Source organism: Epinephelus lanceolatus, chromosome 23, assembly GCF_041903045.1.
Source record: "Epinephelus lanceolatus isolate andai-2023 chromosome 23, ASM4190304v1, whole genome shotgun sequence".
Taxonomy (NCBI): domain Eukaryota; kingdom Metazoa; phylum Chordata; class Actinopteri; order Perciformes; family Serranidae; genus Epinephelus; species Epinephelus lanceolatus.
The window spans coordinates 31142693-31161353 of NC_135756.1; the positions used below are offsets into that span (position 1 = coordinate 31142693).

Consider the following 18661-nt stretch of genomic DNA (forward strand, 5'->3'; position numbering starts at 1 on the left):
CACTTGTAGTTTTTGCAAAGTGTTGGCAGAGTGAAGTCTGGTCATTGGGGACATTTTTTGGCAAGTTATAAAGAAAACTGCCTAAAACTCTGAGGACTACCTTGAATGTTACTTATTTAACTTTATATATTTCTGCTATATTTCTATAAAGAAAATATGTTGCCAAATAAAATAATTTAGAAATGTTGGACATTTAAACACACTAAGAACTGCTACCTCACTCCACTGACATGCTCAGGTAAAGTGGGACACTCATGCTTGCTTGTTTTTTAAACAATTAAATCCATTTACCAGTTCAGTCATTAATTCGTCAAATCATTAATGTAACCTAACTATTCATTTAAAATATATGTCCAGCTTTTCTGACATGCTTTTCCAGTCCTTTTGTTGTCTGTTTCCTTGTTGCCATATTGTCCACAATGGACTTATTCTGTGTGTGCTTGCATTTGTGTAACAATGATGGTCAATGCTGGACTACTTTGGCTGATGCAAAACTCACTGCATCATCTTTAGTTTTTTTTAAGTGACACAAATACTAAAAATGTTTTTTATATTACAGGGTGGCACACACAGCATGGCAGCTGGTAGCTTAACAACATGCTGGTTTCACTTCAGAAACGATGCCCTATTTTAGCTTATTCTTTTGCCCCATTTTACCTGAATGCATTAATTACTCACTTAAAACCCTTCCCCATAAAAACTAATGTAGAGTAACAAGTCAAACAGTTAATAAAATGCAACATCCCCACCATTTTTGTTGCTATACCCTTTTAGTTTTAGTTTCAGCATTCTTATTACCCCAAATGTTAACTAGATGATTACGGCTCTGTAATGTTCTATAAGAAAAGTACAAGAAGTAACTTAGGTCTAAATATGACTTAGAAACAATTCTCCAAATGCATTCACTTTATTTAATAATCTAAATCTGGTCTATTTTGTATTTTATTTCAATTTATGAAATCCGGTGTGTTCTGGTAGCCACAGGGCTTCAAGACATTAACCACGTGATGTCATCATCCTGGTTCAAGTCTGACTAAGAGCCTATGGTTCCTGTTATCCTACCTCTCTCCCCTCTCATTATCTGCATCCTGTCTGGAAGAAATGCCAAAAAAATATGAATACAAGAAAGATTGTTTAACCCTCCCTGCAATGACAGACCTTTACCAATAGTGGTAATGCTCCTTATATCCAGGTATGTACCTATTTATCAGACTGTGTCCCAATTTCATATACAGCTGCATTTCATCCCTGGAAAGTCTACAAGCTCATATCCATACAGCGTGCAGTGGCAAGTCAGTAAATGCTGTTTGTGTAGCCATTTATGCTTTGGGCCTTCCTCTCTCTGCATGGCAACACATTGCTGTATTACACACATGGAAGTCAAGAATTAAAGTAGAATATATATTAAAGAACAGTTTTCTACTATCAACTCAGCCCACCATTCTGCTGCTGCTCTTTGTTTTACTGTCGCCAAACTGGAACCTAATTGGCCAATTACACATCCTGGCGTTTCAGCCTTGTTCCTGTCACTTATTTGATTTTAAAATGCTCAGGACATCACCATTTTCAACATGCAGTCACACATTATCTTGCAATACCTGAATGATCCCAGCAGCAAACTGAGCTGGCCACATTTCCCAGAAGAGCTGATGAATGATACATTTCAGCACCAGCAGCAGAGGACAGCTCCGCAATTTACAGCTCACAGACGCACACGGCTGTGATTGGCTGTGAGCTGGAGGAGCACAAGGTCACCTGGTGAAAATATAAAACAGGTCTGATAGGAGTGAACGTGTTAGTGCCTGCTGAGGAGGTGAAGATAAACACTTGAATCAGCACTGTTGGACAGAGAGACAAAGGATTTGTACCTTGTGTCCAAACATGAGACTGGTGACTCTGGTTGTGGTGTGTGGCCTGATTGTTGGACAGGATGGAGACAGTGTGGGAGCAGCTCTGCCGGGATTTGACTCTGCACAGAGGACACATGCAACAGGTGGGCAAACTGATGAGAATATTTAATCTTATATTATTCTTTATGGAGATAGTAGACTGTGACTGGTGGAGGGTAACTACACAGGATACATTTACCCAAGAACTGAATATAATCTTAAGAATTGCTCCTTTTTATGCTAATTTCTACTACAGAGGGAGTTAGCTTACTTTTTACATTAAGTTACTTTGCTGATTATGATTTTGCACTCAAATCATATGATTAAATTGTGAAATCTAATTACACTAACCAAACAGTCTTTGAAGCAAATCAGCTCCACCTTGCCCAGCTACAACACGCTGCACTAATCCAATCCAATAAAATGATATATGTATTATCATCATTATTATTATTATTATCATTATTTTTTTTATCATTATTATTATTATTATTATTATTATTATTAGTCCACTACTAAAGGGGAGCATTCTCCACAGTACTTACAGTATACAGCCCCACCAAGTACTTTCACTACCATGTTTTTCATGTTTTTCGATATTTTTAAACTTCCTTTAATGCAGGATTTTTACTTTTAATCTAGGCTGACACTGGACCTGTCTTTTATTTTGGCTGTAGAAACCTAGAGTTTACAGTCTAGAATAATAATTAAGGGTGCCTACAAGTTAAAACATATTTTATACACTGGTCATTTTGAGGTTTTGGGTTATTTTACTTCTGTCTTCTTTCAGACTAGTAGAAATAAAGTGTCTAAGAGTTTAGGTGTTTGTTTTAGTTCAGATTTCTGTGTTGGCAAATGAGCATGTATTTTATTAGATAATGCAAATTTATACATACAGTTTGAGATAATTTATAAGATAAAAAATATTGTCTTAATGTAAGTAATAAACTGGGTAAGTTTCATGGTGATATGTATAAGTTTTTTTTGTTTATTTGTTTTTTTGTTGTTTTTTTTACCCTATCCACTGTAGTGTCTTCTTTTTTGTATTTTACAATATTTATCATTACAGGCCATGTTTCTGGTATTGTGATTGTAATACAGAGGAATTTTTTCAAATATTATTTTCAGCCTTACTTTTTATTTCTATAAAAAAAAAACATGGCGACAGTGGATTTTTTCAATGGCTGTTGACAGTATTTTCAAATTTATAGAAAGAGAAATTTAAAATTTCCTCTGTTAAACCTTTGACTCCAACATGTAAACAAAACAAGAATATTGAGAAGAAAAATGTCTTCTGTCTTAATTTGTCTTTTTTTGGTCTAAAAATGTACGGAACCTTACAAAACAAATCTTTTAAAGGCAGTTTTTTCCTCAGACTAACTACATCAGTACCACTTTCACACACCAAAGTTCCCAGTTGTATTCCTGTCTATATTCTGAAGGTTTTTACAGAAGGGTTTGTTAATATGTCAGTCATAGCCTGATTTAAAAGACATTTTATTTCCCAAAAACATGGCAAAAGATATTTTCAATAATAATAAGAGATTTTTAGGGCTGTTTTTTAGCTGCCTTATTTGCGTATTTAAAAATACATTTTCAGAAAACAGATATAAAATTGACAGAAAATATGACCAAATATGCCTAAGTAAAATATTACCTTTAAATAATACTAATGATAGAATTTGTCAGTTAGTTTAGTTAACAAACAGTGACAGTGATGGTGTGTTTATGTAGCAGCAGCAGGCTGCAGGTCCATGCACTGAGCTGATGTCCCTGTCCTCCTCAGGATCCATCCTGTCTGCACTGAGGAGAAGGAGCACAGGAGAGTTTGTGGCGGAGGATACCAGCCCGTGTTTGTCCCTGAGGGAGAATGAGGAGCAGCGGCAGCTGCTGTGTAACGACCGCAGGAGTAAATTCAACTTCAACCCGTTTGGCCTCCGCTTCGGGAAACGATACAACGGCTACATTTACAGGAGAGCCGTGAAAACAGCCAGGACAAATAAGTTTTCACCCTTTTCTCTCTTCTCGCGAGAACTGGAGGTGCCTTCTTGAAACAGATGCGTGTCTTCCTTTGAGGACTTGTGTCCCACTGGTGAAAAGTCAAGGTGACAAGTGTCTGTCTATATGTGTTTGGAAAAGGCCTTTTGTCTCAGATGAAATGATGTTTCTGTGAATAAAACTTTTGTACCCACCGTCACTGTGAAATTATTTTAAAACAAGAGTTTGAGAGGAACAAAAAACTACTATACTAGAATAGGTTAATGCCTCAGACAGTAACATTTTTTTTTGCTTGCATGTTTGCTTGTAGTCCTCTAGTATTTAAGAAGTTCAACAGTTCATAGGCTTTAGTGATGAGGGGACAATAGAAGAGATGCAATGTTAGAGAAGCTCAATTGGAATTTTATGTAGTGGCTTGATCTGACCATAAGATGTCACTGTGGTGCCTTTTAAAATAAACTGCATGAGTTGTTTAGCGGCCACATCGTTGTGCAAATAAGTATCACGTTCATATAATGTGCATCAGCAATCAGGGCCGGCCCTAACATGTTAACATGTTAACATGGCACTGAACCAGCTTGTGTATTAAGTATCTAAGCACACACAATAAGCATGCAAAGATTAAAGTTGTTGACAGTGATATAGCCTACGCAACACTCATTATCAGTTCTAGTTTTTTGCTTCTTTTTTTTTAATAAATTTGAAATAGAAGGACAGTACAGTGCTTGGCATTGATTATATCTACCCATTGCAGTCGAGTGCTACCTCGTTTCATATCATACTATCTATGTTTATCATCCATATCAGTATATTCTTGACATGATCATGAACAAACGTCAGGTCAAATCTTTAACCAGATTCTCTTCTGTCATTTGAAATACAAAATTTAGAAGGAGCAAACTTAATCGATATTGGCTAATTTGTTGATTCCTAAACGATCTGTACTTAAATATTTTGGATCTGTTATCTTGCTCAAAAACAGGACTCTGTTACAGTAACATGATAACTTCATTTCAATAACTTTTTAATACTTTTAAGAATGGCTTTATTACAGAGATTCATTCTTAAACTTGGAAGAAAATCCTTATTTTTAAGAGATGGCCACTCTCAAACAACACAGTAACGAAATGGTGCATCTGTGCTCTAACAGTTGACAGTAATATTGATGTGGTTCCAAATAAAACACTATTTCTGAGATAATAAAGCCTGCTGTTGGAATTTTGCAAATGTTACTGACATCTTTTTATCCATTTGATCTTAGAAGTACATTTCAATTGGACAACCTTCCAGTCATCCCTTTGCTCTCACGGTGGTGTCTATTATTCCACGAACAAAAAATGAAGGAGCAATGATTTCTCCTCTTGTTAACAAAAGGTGACACTGTTTGAGTAATCTGAAAAGGAAAAACACTCACATACACAAACCACTCTTCATCAGATTTATTAAGTTACACACAACACAAGGTCAGACGGTAACAACTGATGTTTAAAAAACAACTCAAGCTGGACTTTCCCACTCCTCCCCTGCTGCTCCATCTCCCTTTGCTAACATTGAGAAAACAGGAGGGGAAGAACAATCCACCATCACACTCACGATGTCACAATTTCACTGCGTGTTGACCTAAGTGTGCAGCCGACTGCTGCAGAAAACCACTTTTAGACGAAGGCAAGAGGAAAACAGCGTCATTTTGGATTTTTTTGTGTCTTTGCCGAGACGTTTGGGGTCTTTCTCTGAGTGAACTAAAGAAAGGACTCAGTACAGGAAGTGGTGGCGGTGGAGTACAGTGATAGTTTTGGCTTTCTGAGGGTTGTGTTTGATTCTGGTCCAAACAGCTGAAAGAGTACAGTAACACAGGTCAGCTTACATCTTGTTACATAAACACAGTAACACAGCGACTTCAGCCTACTAAGTGCTGGAGAGCAAATCTCTTTATTTTGTTAAAGGAGCATACCAGAGTTTCTCAGACAAAAAGGTGAATGACAGGAAGCTGACAGCACCGATTTTAAACAGTCAAATCAGGCTGGATGACGTACAGGTTAAACAAAAAATCTCACTGGCACAATCTTTACAAAAAACTCTGGTAGTCTCCTTCAAAATAAGAGCGATACGGTCTAAGAGAGGGGGGCGTTATAAAAGGAGTGTGTACGTGCCGACAGGCCTCTCTGCACCATGGGTGTGTCTTATGTGCGCGGGTGTGTTCAGAGGTCCTTCAGGTCCTTCTGGATGCCCCACAGCGTGTCGGCACTCTTCTTCAGCTGGGCCACCTCGGCCTCCGTCAGGGTCATGTTGACCACGCTGCTCACGCCGGTGCTGTTCAGCACGCAGGGCAGAGACAGGAAGACCTCCTCACCAATCCCATACATGCTCTGAGGAAAAGACACACACATACACAGAGTTAGGTGAGGAGGCACAAAGACACACACCATCCAGAGACTTCCAGAGACAGCACTGACTGAGTGATGTTTGGGAAAAAACTGATTACTAAATAGTTACATCTAGTACTTAAGAGTCGCAATGACTGTCATCAACACACTAGCTGTAGGACTGCTATTTTAGACAAGTCATACAACTGGAGGCAACTGCAGAAGCCAAGAAAGGGATTTGCTCACGATCAATATTTGCAAATGGGTTGCCAGGTGGGCCACAACCTCCCTGAAACAGTTGCCCCAACTGGCCAAAAAATGATTGCGAAAATGATTAGAGGCTGAAATTACTGTCTTCTACAGGCTGTGGTGCACTTGTTTTTTAAGCTAAGAAGGTAGTGGTATCTTTGGACAAAGAGACAATCTAAGGCATCCATTGGTACCAACCATATAAGCATAGTTTGTTGAAGGCATGGGGGTTAAATAATTCTCCAAAGTAAGGCTGAATTTTGACGAGGGAACAACTGGCATGGCCCTTTTCAAAGGGGTTCCTTGAATTTTCACTTGGGTTGGGTTCTAGGGGCACCCATAAGTCTCCCCTAAAGTTGAGAAGGCCTGTTTCTAGTGAGTGTTTTACTTACATTCAATGTCCTCCAAATTTAAGCTAACAATACATCACCTAACATGTATAGATACATGAACATAAACTTTCAGTCCAAGAACATGCATTTGTTATCTGATTAGGTTATGGTTAGTGATTAGTGTTCTTATTTTTTAAACCTGTAATCTAGAGATAACAAATTAACCAGCATAAGTTTAGGTTGTTAGAAAAATGAGACAATGGTGCAGAACAGTGTGTCTTTTTAACCTCCCTTCTGTCCTTCAATAACAAACAAGGACTGAAATGGCAGAGGAATATGAGTCATGGTGGGGATCATTTGATAGCAAGACCAAAAAATAATCACGTCACCATGGTTTTTATCAGAAACAATGACTGTATTTAGGATTTAGGCTGTGTGCAAGGTTAGATCACCAACTAGCTATAACAGGAAACTATCCTGGGGTCCTGAGAATCCACCTTCATTCTTTTGCAGGTGATTTGTTGTAATTAAATTCACTAAAAATTATTTTGGGAATAAGCACCACTAAGGCACAATAACAGCTTACATGATGGTAAATGATGGGATATTAAGGCATTACTACCTGTTTAACAAAGGGGAACTGTGTCAAAAATCTGCATTGTGGGTAATAAACAACAACAATAAATAACAAAACAAAATTTGTAAATCGGGGGACGGCTTGTGCAAGTGGGGACAGAAGCCATGTCCCCAGCTGGCAAGAAGAAGATTATGGGGTCAGCTTCCAGTGGTTATGGTTAGGTTAGCATGAAGGTTAAGAGGTGAGGGGTTAGTTTCCAGGAAATTAATGTATATGTCTGCATAAGTAAACGTATGTGAGTGTACGTGTGTTTTTGTTTGTGCTTTTTCATGCATGTGTGTTTTGTCAGACCTTGACCATGGTGGAGACAGGATGGACACGGCTCATGTTCTTGACAATGCTCTCAGTCAGGTCCGCCACGCTCAGACCAATGGCCCAGTTAGTGTAGCCCTTCAGCTTGATCACCTCATAGGCACTGAAACACAAAGTCACATTCTTTTAACATCTATATACATATATAATAGTGTGTGTGTGTGTGTGTGTGTGTGTGTGTGTGTGCACGCACGCATGTGTACATTGTGTACAAATACACATATATCAATATATATTTACTAGCAACCACCCACAACACCGTAGCAACCACCTTGTAACATGTAAATTCATATAAAATCTATGATCTGACCATTACCCCGTAAAAAACTGACCTAAATCGTTGTAAATCAATTTTATATTAATATGAAAAGTACACAAATAGAACTTTCCATTTTTATAGACATCCTACAGTATAATATATTAATCATATTGCAAGAATACATAAGTCATTATATTCTTAAGAGCCTTTTCTGCAGTGAATGAGTTATGGTCAGGGTTGGGGATCAGGGTTAGGCTAACCCTAACCCATTTTAATATGAGTAACAAAACTGATATAACACAGGTTGATGAATAATAGTCAATATACTATGCCATCATAAAAATTTATTATAAAATATGTAAATGCCGTTTAAGCGGACACAACCTGCTGATTGGTCTTTTATGTACTGTGGATGAACTAACTGTGCTGCTGCCTTTCATGCAGAGTCCTTAATGCACATCCGCTCTGACAGGCTGCTAGTGAGTGAGGCTGGTATTAACACTGCCTGGGTTGGAGGTCACATTCCCTCTGGGCCACTTGAACTAAAACTGTAATCACTCATGCCTCAGATAATAGAAGCACTCACAGTTCTCCCACTGACAGACGAGTTAAATAACAGCACAGAGAATCAATGATCATGTACACGATAGCAGTTATCGGTCCACTTAATCATATAAAGATGTCGTCAGTCTTGTGGTCTTGTGTTTTGTCTCCATTTAAAAGCCATGGCAGGATGCAGCCTGAGCTCTGAGCAGTGGTGCCACCCAAAGGGGGGTGGGGGGGCCATGGCCACCCTGATACAATTGCTGGCCCCCCATTGGACCCCCTCGCAGAAATAACTGGGGGCAAAAACATCTTTCTTTAAGAGGCTGTGACACACTCATTTTTTAAGATAGTGCAGAAGTAGTGGGGCATCCTGGAGAACTAGACAGCATAAGGCACCCATTTGTACCAACCATGTCGGCGTAGCTTGTTGCAAAGAGAGCTTAATAATGCTGCTAACTGCTGCTGGCGATGGAAAAACTGGCATGGCCATTTTCAAAAGAGTCCCTTGAACTCTTACTTCAAGATATCTGAATGAAAATAGGTTCTATGGGTACCCACGAGTCTCCCCTAAACTTACGAAGGCTTGTTCCCAGTAAATGTTTTGCTTCTTGGACCTGCTAAACAGGAAGTGACATCAGGACTTTGGCTCAATAGATATTTTTGTGATGAGATTAGTTCAGCCTACTGGATGTTTTATTAGATGTTTAGCTTAGTTACTGAAAAGATATGAACCCTAATTTTGTGTGTAAATCCCAGATATTAGAGATGAGTTATCAATTCAGTTTTCTGAAACTCAACTTTTCTGTTTTATTATCTGATCATAAGTCTTGCTTTCTCTCTTACATTCACTCACACAAACCGTACCTGTCCACTACAGCCTTGTGTGTGGCCTTCCATTGTTCCTTATCACCATCAGTGCCAATCTCAGGATTCAGCTTCTGCAGGTTGACTCCTGCCACGTTAGCACCGCTCCACACAGGCACTGAAAACAAAAAACACACAAACACATAGTTAATACTGTACAATGTACATTTTTAAAGTCCATTCACCTTGTCAGTGTAGACTATTCTTATGATTCTAAAGTGATGATGAATAACAAAGTCTACCCACCACTGGTGTCTCCATGCTCTCCCAGAACCCAGCCGTTAAAGGAGGAGGCATGGATGCCGAGGCGTTCAGCCATCAGGTAGCGGAAGCGGGCAGAGTCCAGGTTGGTGCCGCTGCCGATGACACGGTGCTTGGGCAGACCGCTCAGCTTCCAGGTCACATAGGTCAACACGTCAACTGTGGAGGGAGTGTTACAGCCAGGAGTTATTGATATGTAAGATACACAACACATACAAACAAAGCCAGAGATGTGTACGATTGTATTCACCAGGGTTGGACACCACGATGAGTGTGCAGTTGGGGCTGTACTTGATGATCTGGGGGATGATGGACTTGAAGACGTTGACGTTCCTCTGCACCAGGTTGAGGCGGCTCTCTCCCTCCTGCTGGCGGACACCGGCCGTCACCACGACCAGGCGGGAGTTGGCTGTCACTGCGTAGTCTAGAGGAAGAGGAGAGGAAGTGAAACAAGATCTGATGAGTGATGTCTGCTTTCTCGTTAGGGGAAGATGGGAAATCTCCCGCGCAGTGCAGCTGCAGCATGTGAACAGCAGATACAGACCTTTGTCGGCGACTATCTTGGAGGTCTTGAGGAAGAGGCTGCCGTGCTGCAGGTCCATCATCTCTCCCTTGAGGCGATCCTCCATCACATCTACCAGAGCCAGCTCATCGCACAGGTCCTGTAGAGGAGGAGGAGGAAGACAAGGAGAGGGTGTGACTTGACAAAATCAAAAAGGTTTTGACTCTTCTTGGACTTAACCACCAATGCTATTTCTATTGGTTCATTTCTATTTTGTATTTCTTGTGAGACGGCTCATTCTGAATGTGTTGCTGTGTCTTACCCGCAGCAGGATGCTGATGGCACAGGCCATGCCCACCTGGCCCACCCCGACCACTGTCACCTTGTTCCTGGGAGGCTCAGCGGGACTGCTGGCCAGAGGGCTGATCAGTTTCTGCAGCACTGAGGACATGATCACAGCTGCAAGGAGACACAGAGGAGACATGTCCTGGTGAGCAGCTCTCAGACAGGAAGCAAGAAAAAAAATCTGGGCTTCAATCCGTCTCAACTAGTCCGATCCGAAAAGCAGCCTGCAGACTACAGCAGCGGTTTGCCTAAATGGTTTAGTGTAGCAACACACAGGTCAGAGGTCACAGAGTCTCTCAGGGGGTTGCAATAAATAAGGAAGTGAGTCAGAATTCTGTTTTGATAAAGGGTAAACAGAAGGCTTGAGCGGTGTGAAGGTATACCAGGGTTTTCAGAAATCCTGATGCTATAATTTGTAACCCTTTTAATATAAAACTTGTCTTTCTAATAAACTGATACGGTGATACTGTATTGAGATGATGTATCGTAGTGCACTGCATACACCACCAGAGGTCAGTCTCTACAGGTGGCACAGGCACCTGAGCTGAGAAAGATGGTGACTGCCAGGGGTGGGGATAATGTTACAGGACTTGCAGTCCTGTAACATTATCCCCACCCCTGGCAGTCACCAAATGGCTACCAACAGCAGAGAGAGAGACTGCAGGAAAAACAGCATATTTTCACACCTAACTCTGTGAGTTAGGGTTTATTTCAACCAAACCAGAGCTGTTGATTGTTAGAACAGTGGAAAGACTAACTGAGATGATTTTGATGAGTTTCATTTTGATTTGTCTCATTTGAATGAAATGTTGAAATGAATTCAGAGGATGTAAGATTGTTGTTGGGTTTTTTTTGTCTGTTTAATAAAGAAAATAAATTTAAGAATATTACCTCTCGTGACATTTTGTGAGTTCATTTTAGTTTTTATTGGACTAAAAAAGCTGAGAGAGCTTGTGGAACATAGCAAACTCGTTACTTTAAAACTTTTCCCAGCCAAAGCAATGGGGAAGACAGATATCGTCAACAAATTGTCTAAAACTAAAAAGATCTAAATCTAAAATCTGGGAGATGTAAAACTAAAATGTATTGTTCTGTCTAATCTACAGTTCACAACCTAAAGATATTCATTTTACAGTGATATCACACAGAGATAAGCCTCATCAAATCATCCCCATGGAAATGCTGGAACCAGACAATGTTTGCTTGATAAATGTCTAAAGTAGCTCATCGGGTTTGTGTTGATTCATTTCCTGTCAACTAATCGATGAATTGATGAATCACTTTAGTGCTCAGTTTCTCCAAACAAATAGTTGGAGACTGCATACACAAACATGAATCAAAATGAACAAGCAGTAGCTTCAGTGATTATTTTCATCACCCATTAATCTACTGTTCATTTTTTCCCTTAATGTATTTGATTTACAACAGTATATAAAAGGAAAGCAAATACTCAGATTGGTAGATGTCACCACCATGTGTGGCAGTTCTGTTCAATGAATGACTTAAATATTAACTGATTATTAAAGTGTCATTGATTAATAGTTTGAAAACTAATGAACAGCAGTGGATTTTAAAAACAAAGTAGCTCCACAAATAAGGGAATTAGTCTCAACAGAGACTAGATAATGGCAAATAAAGTCTCCAACACAACCAATCCTGGTTTGTACGCTGCAGAATAACAAAACACAAGCAGTTATAACACGTAAAACCCACATGAAGGGTACGGTAACACTTACAGGAGGATTTGCGGATGGGCATCAGAAAGCGAGACATCGTGGCGAGTGCAGGAACCAAACCCAGAAATCAACAACTGATGACTGACTAAAAGCCAGTGTCCATTTTAAATAGTAAAGTCTTATCAGGATTGTCACTGTCATAATTTTCTTCACTTTCACTGACAGCATCATCACTGTACGGACATGAACACAAAGTTGTTCGAGCAACATGCTAATCTGAACATACATGATGTGTTTGTTACTGTGGCTGTTTTCATATCCATCTTGCACCACTGTATGTATGTATGACACTGACAGCAGTTATCATTTCTGATGCTGTCATCCTCTGATACACAACAGTTGACTCAGAGCTTGACACTTATCACAAGAAGATGGTGTCCTTCATGGATGCCTGATGTTCCAAGAGTGGCTCAACTGGGAACTGAAAAATGCTACCACTGTTTTTATTTGTGATCGTTGTAGAATGTCAGTATCTTATACTGATGAGTCATGTTTTCCTCTTGTTTGTTATTATGGGGAAATCTACTACATCTACCTGAAAAAGCAGGAGTGTATCTGACACCAAGAATTGTAAGGTCTGTCAAGTCAATGCCACATTCCTCTCACCAGCCCAGTCGCCAGAGGAAAACCCTGGCAGTGACACTTCTGACCTCCACACCCCTCACTGTTAATATTAAGCTCATCTTTACTTTGGTCAGATTTGGTCAAATTTGGATTGAAAAAAATTCTTTTGTCAAACATTGCCTTGGTGTGTTTCTGTTTTGTTGTGCCCATTTGAGCTGGGTCATAAAACCAACAAACAGCAAAACCAGTTGTGTTTTAGTGAATCATCGCTGTGTTTCCAGCTGCTTTTTAGACACCAAAGATGGCTGTTTTGTAGTGACCCATTACTGTTTTTCCTAGCGGGGATAGAGCCAAAAAAATGGTTGTTTTTTTACTGAGAAATCGCTGCGTTTCCAGCCAGGATTGTCACCCCCAAAACCAGGTATTTCAATCCAAAACATGATCTTTTCCAAACCATAACAGAGTGGTTTTTGTGCTTAAACAGAACCACGTGCAAACTACAGCGTTGTTGAAACATAAAGTTTCAATGTGTTCAATACATAATAATGTACATATGTAATATATTTGTGGTTTGCAGGGCCGACTGGGTTGTGTTCATGGTCCTCTCAGTTCTTAGTCCTGAGTCAGGTCAGGTACAAATGAGTACAGTTGGATCCTGTTGTATCAGCACATGTCTGAGATCTCTGTGTCAATATGTGTGATACCTACCTGAGTGGATTTAGTGGACTCTGTGCAGGAAAAATAATTCTTTCTCACTACATTTGGATATATTGGAGAAAAGTGAGTCATGCTAATGACTAGTTGCTGTGTGAGGACTGGGTGTAGCACTGTTCTGTAATACGGGCACCAGGAACAGTACTGAGATGTCCTGTTAGATAGACATGTTAGCTATCTGCATGAGCTAGCAGCTTCTAAGAGGGCCGTGAAACCCACACTTTTCTCATTTTTACAAGATTTAACTTGTATTTATGACATATTACAGCATGATTACAAGCAAGTTCACAGCCACAGTTTTGTTCACATTGTGGCATTTTTATTACTTTATCAAATTGTTAAATATATTGCAAAATAATACAGAAAAGGGTCTTGATACATGCTATGATTATGAGCAAGTTCTTAAATGTGTACAGCTGGCTGCAGCTGTAACAGCTGATTTGTGACGGTCTGGAAAAAAATGGTGTTGGTGTTTCCATGTGCCCCAGTATTTTCATGGCTTCATGCCGTTATTGCAAAAACACATGTAGTGTCTTTTCCTAACTTGTCTCTCTTTCATTTGTAGATGTCATTGAAGCTTCATCTAATGTTGATATTTGTGTGTTTGAAGTACTATTCATATTACTTTCTTAGTTAAAATGAATTATTCAAAGTGTTGATCACAGCATTTTGAGAACTCCTCCCTGGGGACTATGTTGACACATGTGCCCTAATCATTTCAACTGAAAAATACTTGAGTCAAATATGGCTGTCCTGACAAACAAACAAACAAACAAACAAAAAATAGAATAAAATAAGATGCAATGGGGCTCTCTGAAAGCCAACAATCCACTTCAGGGTCCCCCAGACTGACAAAGCACCACAGAGGTCTCTCAGTCCTCTATTCACCAACCTTACAACGACACTCAGGACAATGAATCAAATCTGGGTTACAGAATATCTTTGAATTCAGTGTATTCAAACTTAACAACAGAACAGCAGGTTTACGTCTGTGTGTTCCTGCACAGAAACATTTTCAACTTGAGTCACAAGTTCATTTTGTCCTTCAGTGTTGTACTTCCTCCTAGACAGCATTGCTCATGTGCTTTCTGTTGACAAGTTACAGTATCAACAGGGAAATGACCTCTCATAGTAACGGTCAAATAGACATTTCAATTACAAATTATAGGAAGCTCAGAGACTGAAAATGATTCCAGGAAAAGCACTAAAACAACCGATCAATTGAGTTGATCTTATTGTGCCTAACTCAGCAGCACTGTTCATTTATATATTATCATGCCATATATTATCAAGGTCAAATCAGCACTTCAAATGGCAGGATGAAAGTAGGTGCTGTTCACCAAAAGTGGGACACAGTGTACAACTGAAACCAGAGGCCGAATTATGTCTGTCATGAAATGGATGGTCATGCTGATCTGTTCTGTATGACATCAGTTGCACGTCTGTCCGTCCTGGAAGAGGGATCCCTCCTCAGTTGCTCTTCCTGAGGTTTCTACTGTTTTTTCCCCCGTTAAAGGGTTTTTTTTGGGGACTTTTTCCTTATCCGCTGTGAGGGTCCTAAGGAGAGAGGGATGTCGTATGCTGTACAGCCCTGTGAGGCAAATTGTGATTTGTGATATTGGGCTTTATAAATAAAATTGAATTGAAAATTGAATTGAATTGAATAAGAACAATATTTTATACAGCAGCAAACAGTGCCACAGTCTTTTTTCACCTACTTAGGTCAAATTTGCCCTCATGTCTGCCCTACATGAATATCAAAATATGTCATAAAACTAGTTCATAGAGGCCTTTAAATACAAAGCAGTCAGAAATTTCACACAGACACCTTTTTAAAAGAAGGTTACTTTGACATAAGGTGATATATGATGGTATGTTGGCACAGTTTGCACAAAAACAATGATGGTGCAATAAAGCAAAATGTGTCAAGTGAGGAGTGAAATTTATTTTTCTAAGTTAATATTTAACAAAGTATGCAACAATAAACTGTTATTTCTTTCTTAGAAAATAAAATATTAACCCCATTAAACCCTTTGGAGCTCAAGATTTAAAAATGTATCCCCTCTAGCAAGGTTTAAAATAGACACATCGAGCTTCACTCTAATAGATACTGTAAGTACTTTAAAGATTTTACACAGATTTTTGAAATTCTTTTTAGTTTTTAAGTTATTTTAAGGTTATTCTCATTTCCATACTCTCCCTTCATTCTTTTTGTAATTTGCTACAATGTAGGAGTGGGAATCACCAGAGGATCCACGATATGATATTATCACGATACTTAAGTGAAGATGCAATATTATTGCTATTTTAATTATGTTGCGATATGCTGTGTATTGTGATAAAATATACTGCAATTTATTTCCTTTTTTCCAATGGTAAATGATGTCCCCAAAGAGAAACTTTGTCAACATCTGTTATCTAATAAAATTCATCTCACTTCAGCCATTTTTTTTGCACTAGCAAAATGTATCTAGTGGACTGATAAAGCAATTGATTCTATTATTCTAGTAGGCTACCTAAAGTTTAATTTGTATTTGTCATAGTAATCATTTCTACAAAAACAAAATAAATACTTGGCACTGCGTGGTGATACGGTATTGCCACACAAAAATATCACAATATAATGCTGTATTGACACATTCCAACTTCCATGCCGTTTTATTTTTGTATAGCATTTTTGGAAACAACGAAAGGCCTTCTGAAAAAGAAAAAGTGCAGGCGACATAACTTTTTTTTGGTTGACCTGTTACGTCACAGACCAAACAATCGACAAGCAAGTTAGCTACACTTAGCTAGCGGCAAACTGGTACCATGGTGGACGACTTTACAGCTCTGTATATTTCGTCCGTCCAAAAATGCACAGCTCTGGATGTAGATTTTGTCATGTTGTCACTGACTTCTTCTATTTTGCATTTAATGCATTCAACTTCTGGTCAAAGCCTGGGGTGGAAACTGTGGAGCATGTGCAGAGCACCTCGGCCAGTTTGGGTCCGACTGACTGTATACATGTAGGAGTAATTCAGCTCCCAATGGCATTATCAGAGTGTTAGTCTGACTTTGAGAAATTCGATTTAGTACAATGTCAGTCAGACTAACATGTTTAAATGTATTTTAAAAGGTGGGTTTTAGTCTGACTAACACAATAAATTGATTTTCTCTAATGTCATGTAAACGTACTGACTGATCAGGACTTTCCCCTCTTTCAGTCACCTCTAGAAATATAATAGACTGAAGTCTTATTAATAAAATTGTGTTGAGAGGAAAATCATACTAGTTACTAAATATAACACATCACAATATACAATTAACTTAAGATGGAAAAATGGCACCCTTATATAAAGTAATATATTATGACAAAGAAAACTGAATAAACCACATGTTCAGGACACCCAGTGATCCCAGCAGACACCCCTGCAGGTCCCAGGGCCTCACTTTGGGAACTGATGACCTTATCTATCAGCATGCATGAAGAACAATGCCCTGAGCTCGTGCTGTCCTGTAATATTTAGCCTGCTGGCACACGCTGCCAACAAGTTATGATATCAGCTCATACCAAGGTCATATGGCTACTTGAAATAGGAGGTTGGGGAGGTGGTTTGTTTCCAGAAAGGGATGCGCCTCGTGGCTGTGTGTGGGGCTGTGCAGATATCTGCCACTTGTTCAGGAGACAATGGAGTTGCTGAAGCACACAATGCCTCATTTTAGCCTCCAAAAATCAACTCTGTAATGGGTTCAGTAGCCTCATGGCTTACAGGGCAGGTGTCCTACTAACACAGCCTGATGGAGATTTACTTTAATGAGGCGACAGGCTGCTTTTGTTCCTCTTTTTTTTTTATAGTGATTTCAATGGAATTGGGGTTATGTAACAGCCCGGCCTCGGCCCTGCCTGCCGTCGACCTCGATTTTGGTGACCATGAAGACAGACTGCGCAGGCAGAAAGATTTAGATGTGCAGTTAATATAAATACAGCGCTTAATGGCATCCGAACTCCGAGAAGCGTTCAAGTTCACTGCGAGTTCATTGGCGTGTGGTTTCCTGTCTGTGCGACAACAAGGCATGTCAGTACAAATATATAAGCGCTCTCACAGTCAAGTGCACCTCCGGAATAACGTTACAATCAAACATGATCGTAAATATAAATATGTCGATATTTATGTGATAGAATGTAAAATAATGGCCCGACATTTTTCTATTAACGAGCTACAGTAGCTGCACTTCCAGCACTTATTAACTCTTATGAAAGGCTGAAATTAAATTCGCACGTCATTAAAAATAATAATTCATAATCTTAGCTACCCGATGGCTGTTGACTTATCCAAAGTGACGCAAAACATTCATGAAACTTTCCTTTAATATAGTTTCAAGCATTTAAATGAGATTTAGTGCAACTTCGCATAAATTGAAAATGGATTCCTGCAGCGGGCATTTCAACTGAGAGCATCCATTGCTGCTGCTGCGCTCAGCACGCCTCTGTGTGCGCCAGCACCGAGAAATATGAAATATAATAAGCAGGATACTCACGGTTTTACAGACGTTTCTACAAGCTGATATCCGTTATCTGGTCCGGTGGAGGAGACGGTGGAGTCCGGCGGCTGGCACAGAGATGGGGAGAGTGTGGAGCTGAACGGGTTGCAGGAGGAAGAGGAGGAGGTGGTGGAGGAGGAGGAGGTGGAGGATGGATTGCCAATGTGACCAGGATGGCTTCACATGTGAGGAGGAGTGCAGGGCATGATGCCAGGCTGTCTGCGAGACATTTACATGTTTGCATCGGGAAATATGGTGGATGTAAAACGCACAACTATATTTCATGATCCCCCCCCTGTCTCTTTAAGATACATTTTTATTTTTTAAGTTTCCACTCCTCAGTCAGGCAGCAGCACGGACACCCACTCTGAGTGATGTAGGTTAATATAACCACACTCCCTGCTCACGTATAATTTCCCCTTCTGACTAAAGTCAGTGAGTTCAACCACCAGGGTATCTTACTCACACTTTCCCTTTCATTTCCTGAAGTGGGTGACACATTGCATTTTATTTCTATTTAACTGTAACCCAGCAGAGATTCCTAGCTCTGAATGCATTCTTTTACA

The 18661-nt window shown here is 39.6% G+C and overlaps 2 protein-coding genes across 2 annotated transcripts; one reads left to right on the forward strand and one right to left on the reverse strand.

The window, feature by feature from the left end:
- Positions 1-1826: 1826 nt before the first annotated feature.
- Positions 1827-4232, forward strand: kiss2 (kisspeptin 2). Its single transcript, XM_033615259.2, has 2 exons — positions 1827-1993; positions 3676-4232. Exons 1-2 carry the CDS (start codon positions 1882-1884, stop codon positions 3939-3941), a joined length of 378 nt encoding a protein of 125 aa, XP_033471150.1. The 5' UTR covers positions 1827-1881; the 3' UTR covers positions 3942-4232.
- A 1079-nt stretch (positions 4233-5311) lies between these two features.
- ldhba (lactate dehydrogenase Ba) lies at positions 5312-18335 on the reverse strand. Its single transcript, XM_033614991.2, has 8 exons — positions 18093-18335; positions 10535-10671; positions 10255-10372; positions 9961-10134; positions 9696-9869; positions 9450-9567; positions 7760-7883; positions 5312-6253 (listed from the first exon to the last, which is right to left on the reverse strand). Exons 2-8 carry the CDS (start codon positions 10661-10663, stop codon positions 6086-6088), a joined length of 1005 nt encoding a protein of 334 aa, XP_033470882.1. The 5' UTR covers positions 10664-10671; positions 18093-18335; the 3' UTR covers positions 5312-6085.
- Between the last annotated feature and the right edge of the window lie 326 nt (positions 18336-18661).

Excerpts from the sequence above, each read along its gene's own strand:
- kiss2 (XM_033615259.2), top strand. The coding sequence starts at position 1,882 with ATGAGACTGGTGACTCTGGTTGTGGTGTGTGGCCTGATTGTTGGACAG. Across the intron at positions 1,994-3,675 it reads ACAGAGGACACATGCAACAG|GATCCATCCTGTCTGCACTG; the intron begins GTGGGCAAACTG and ends TGTCCTCCTCAG.
- ldhba (XM_033614991.2), bottom strand. The coding sequence starts at position 10,663 with ATGTCCTCAGTGCTGCAGAAACTGATCAGCCCTCTGGCCAGCAGTCCC. Across the intron at positions 10,135-10,254 it reads CAAGATAGTCGCCGACAAAG|ACTACGCAGTGACAGCCAAC; the intron begins GTCTGTATCTGC and ends CTCTTCCTCTAG. Across the intron at positions 7,884-9,449 it reads CACAAGGCTGTAGTGGACAG|TGCCTATGAGGTGATCAAGC; the intron begins GTACGGTTTGTG and ends TTTGTGTTTCAG.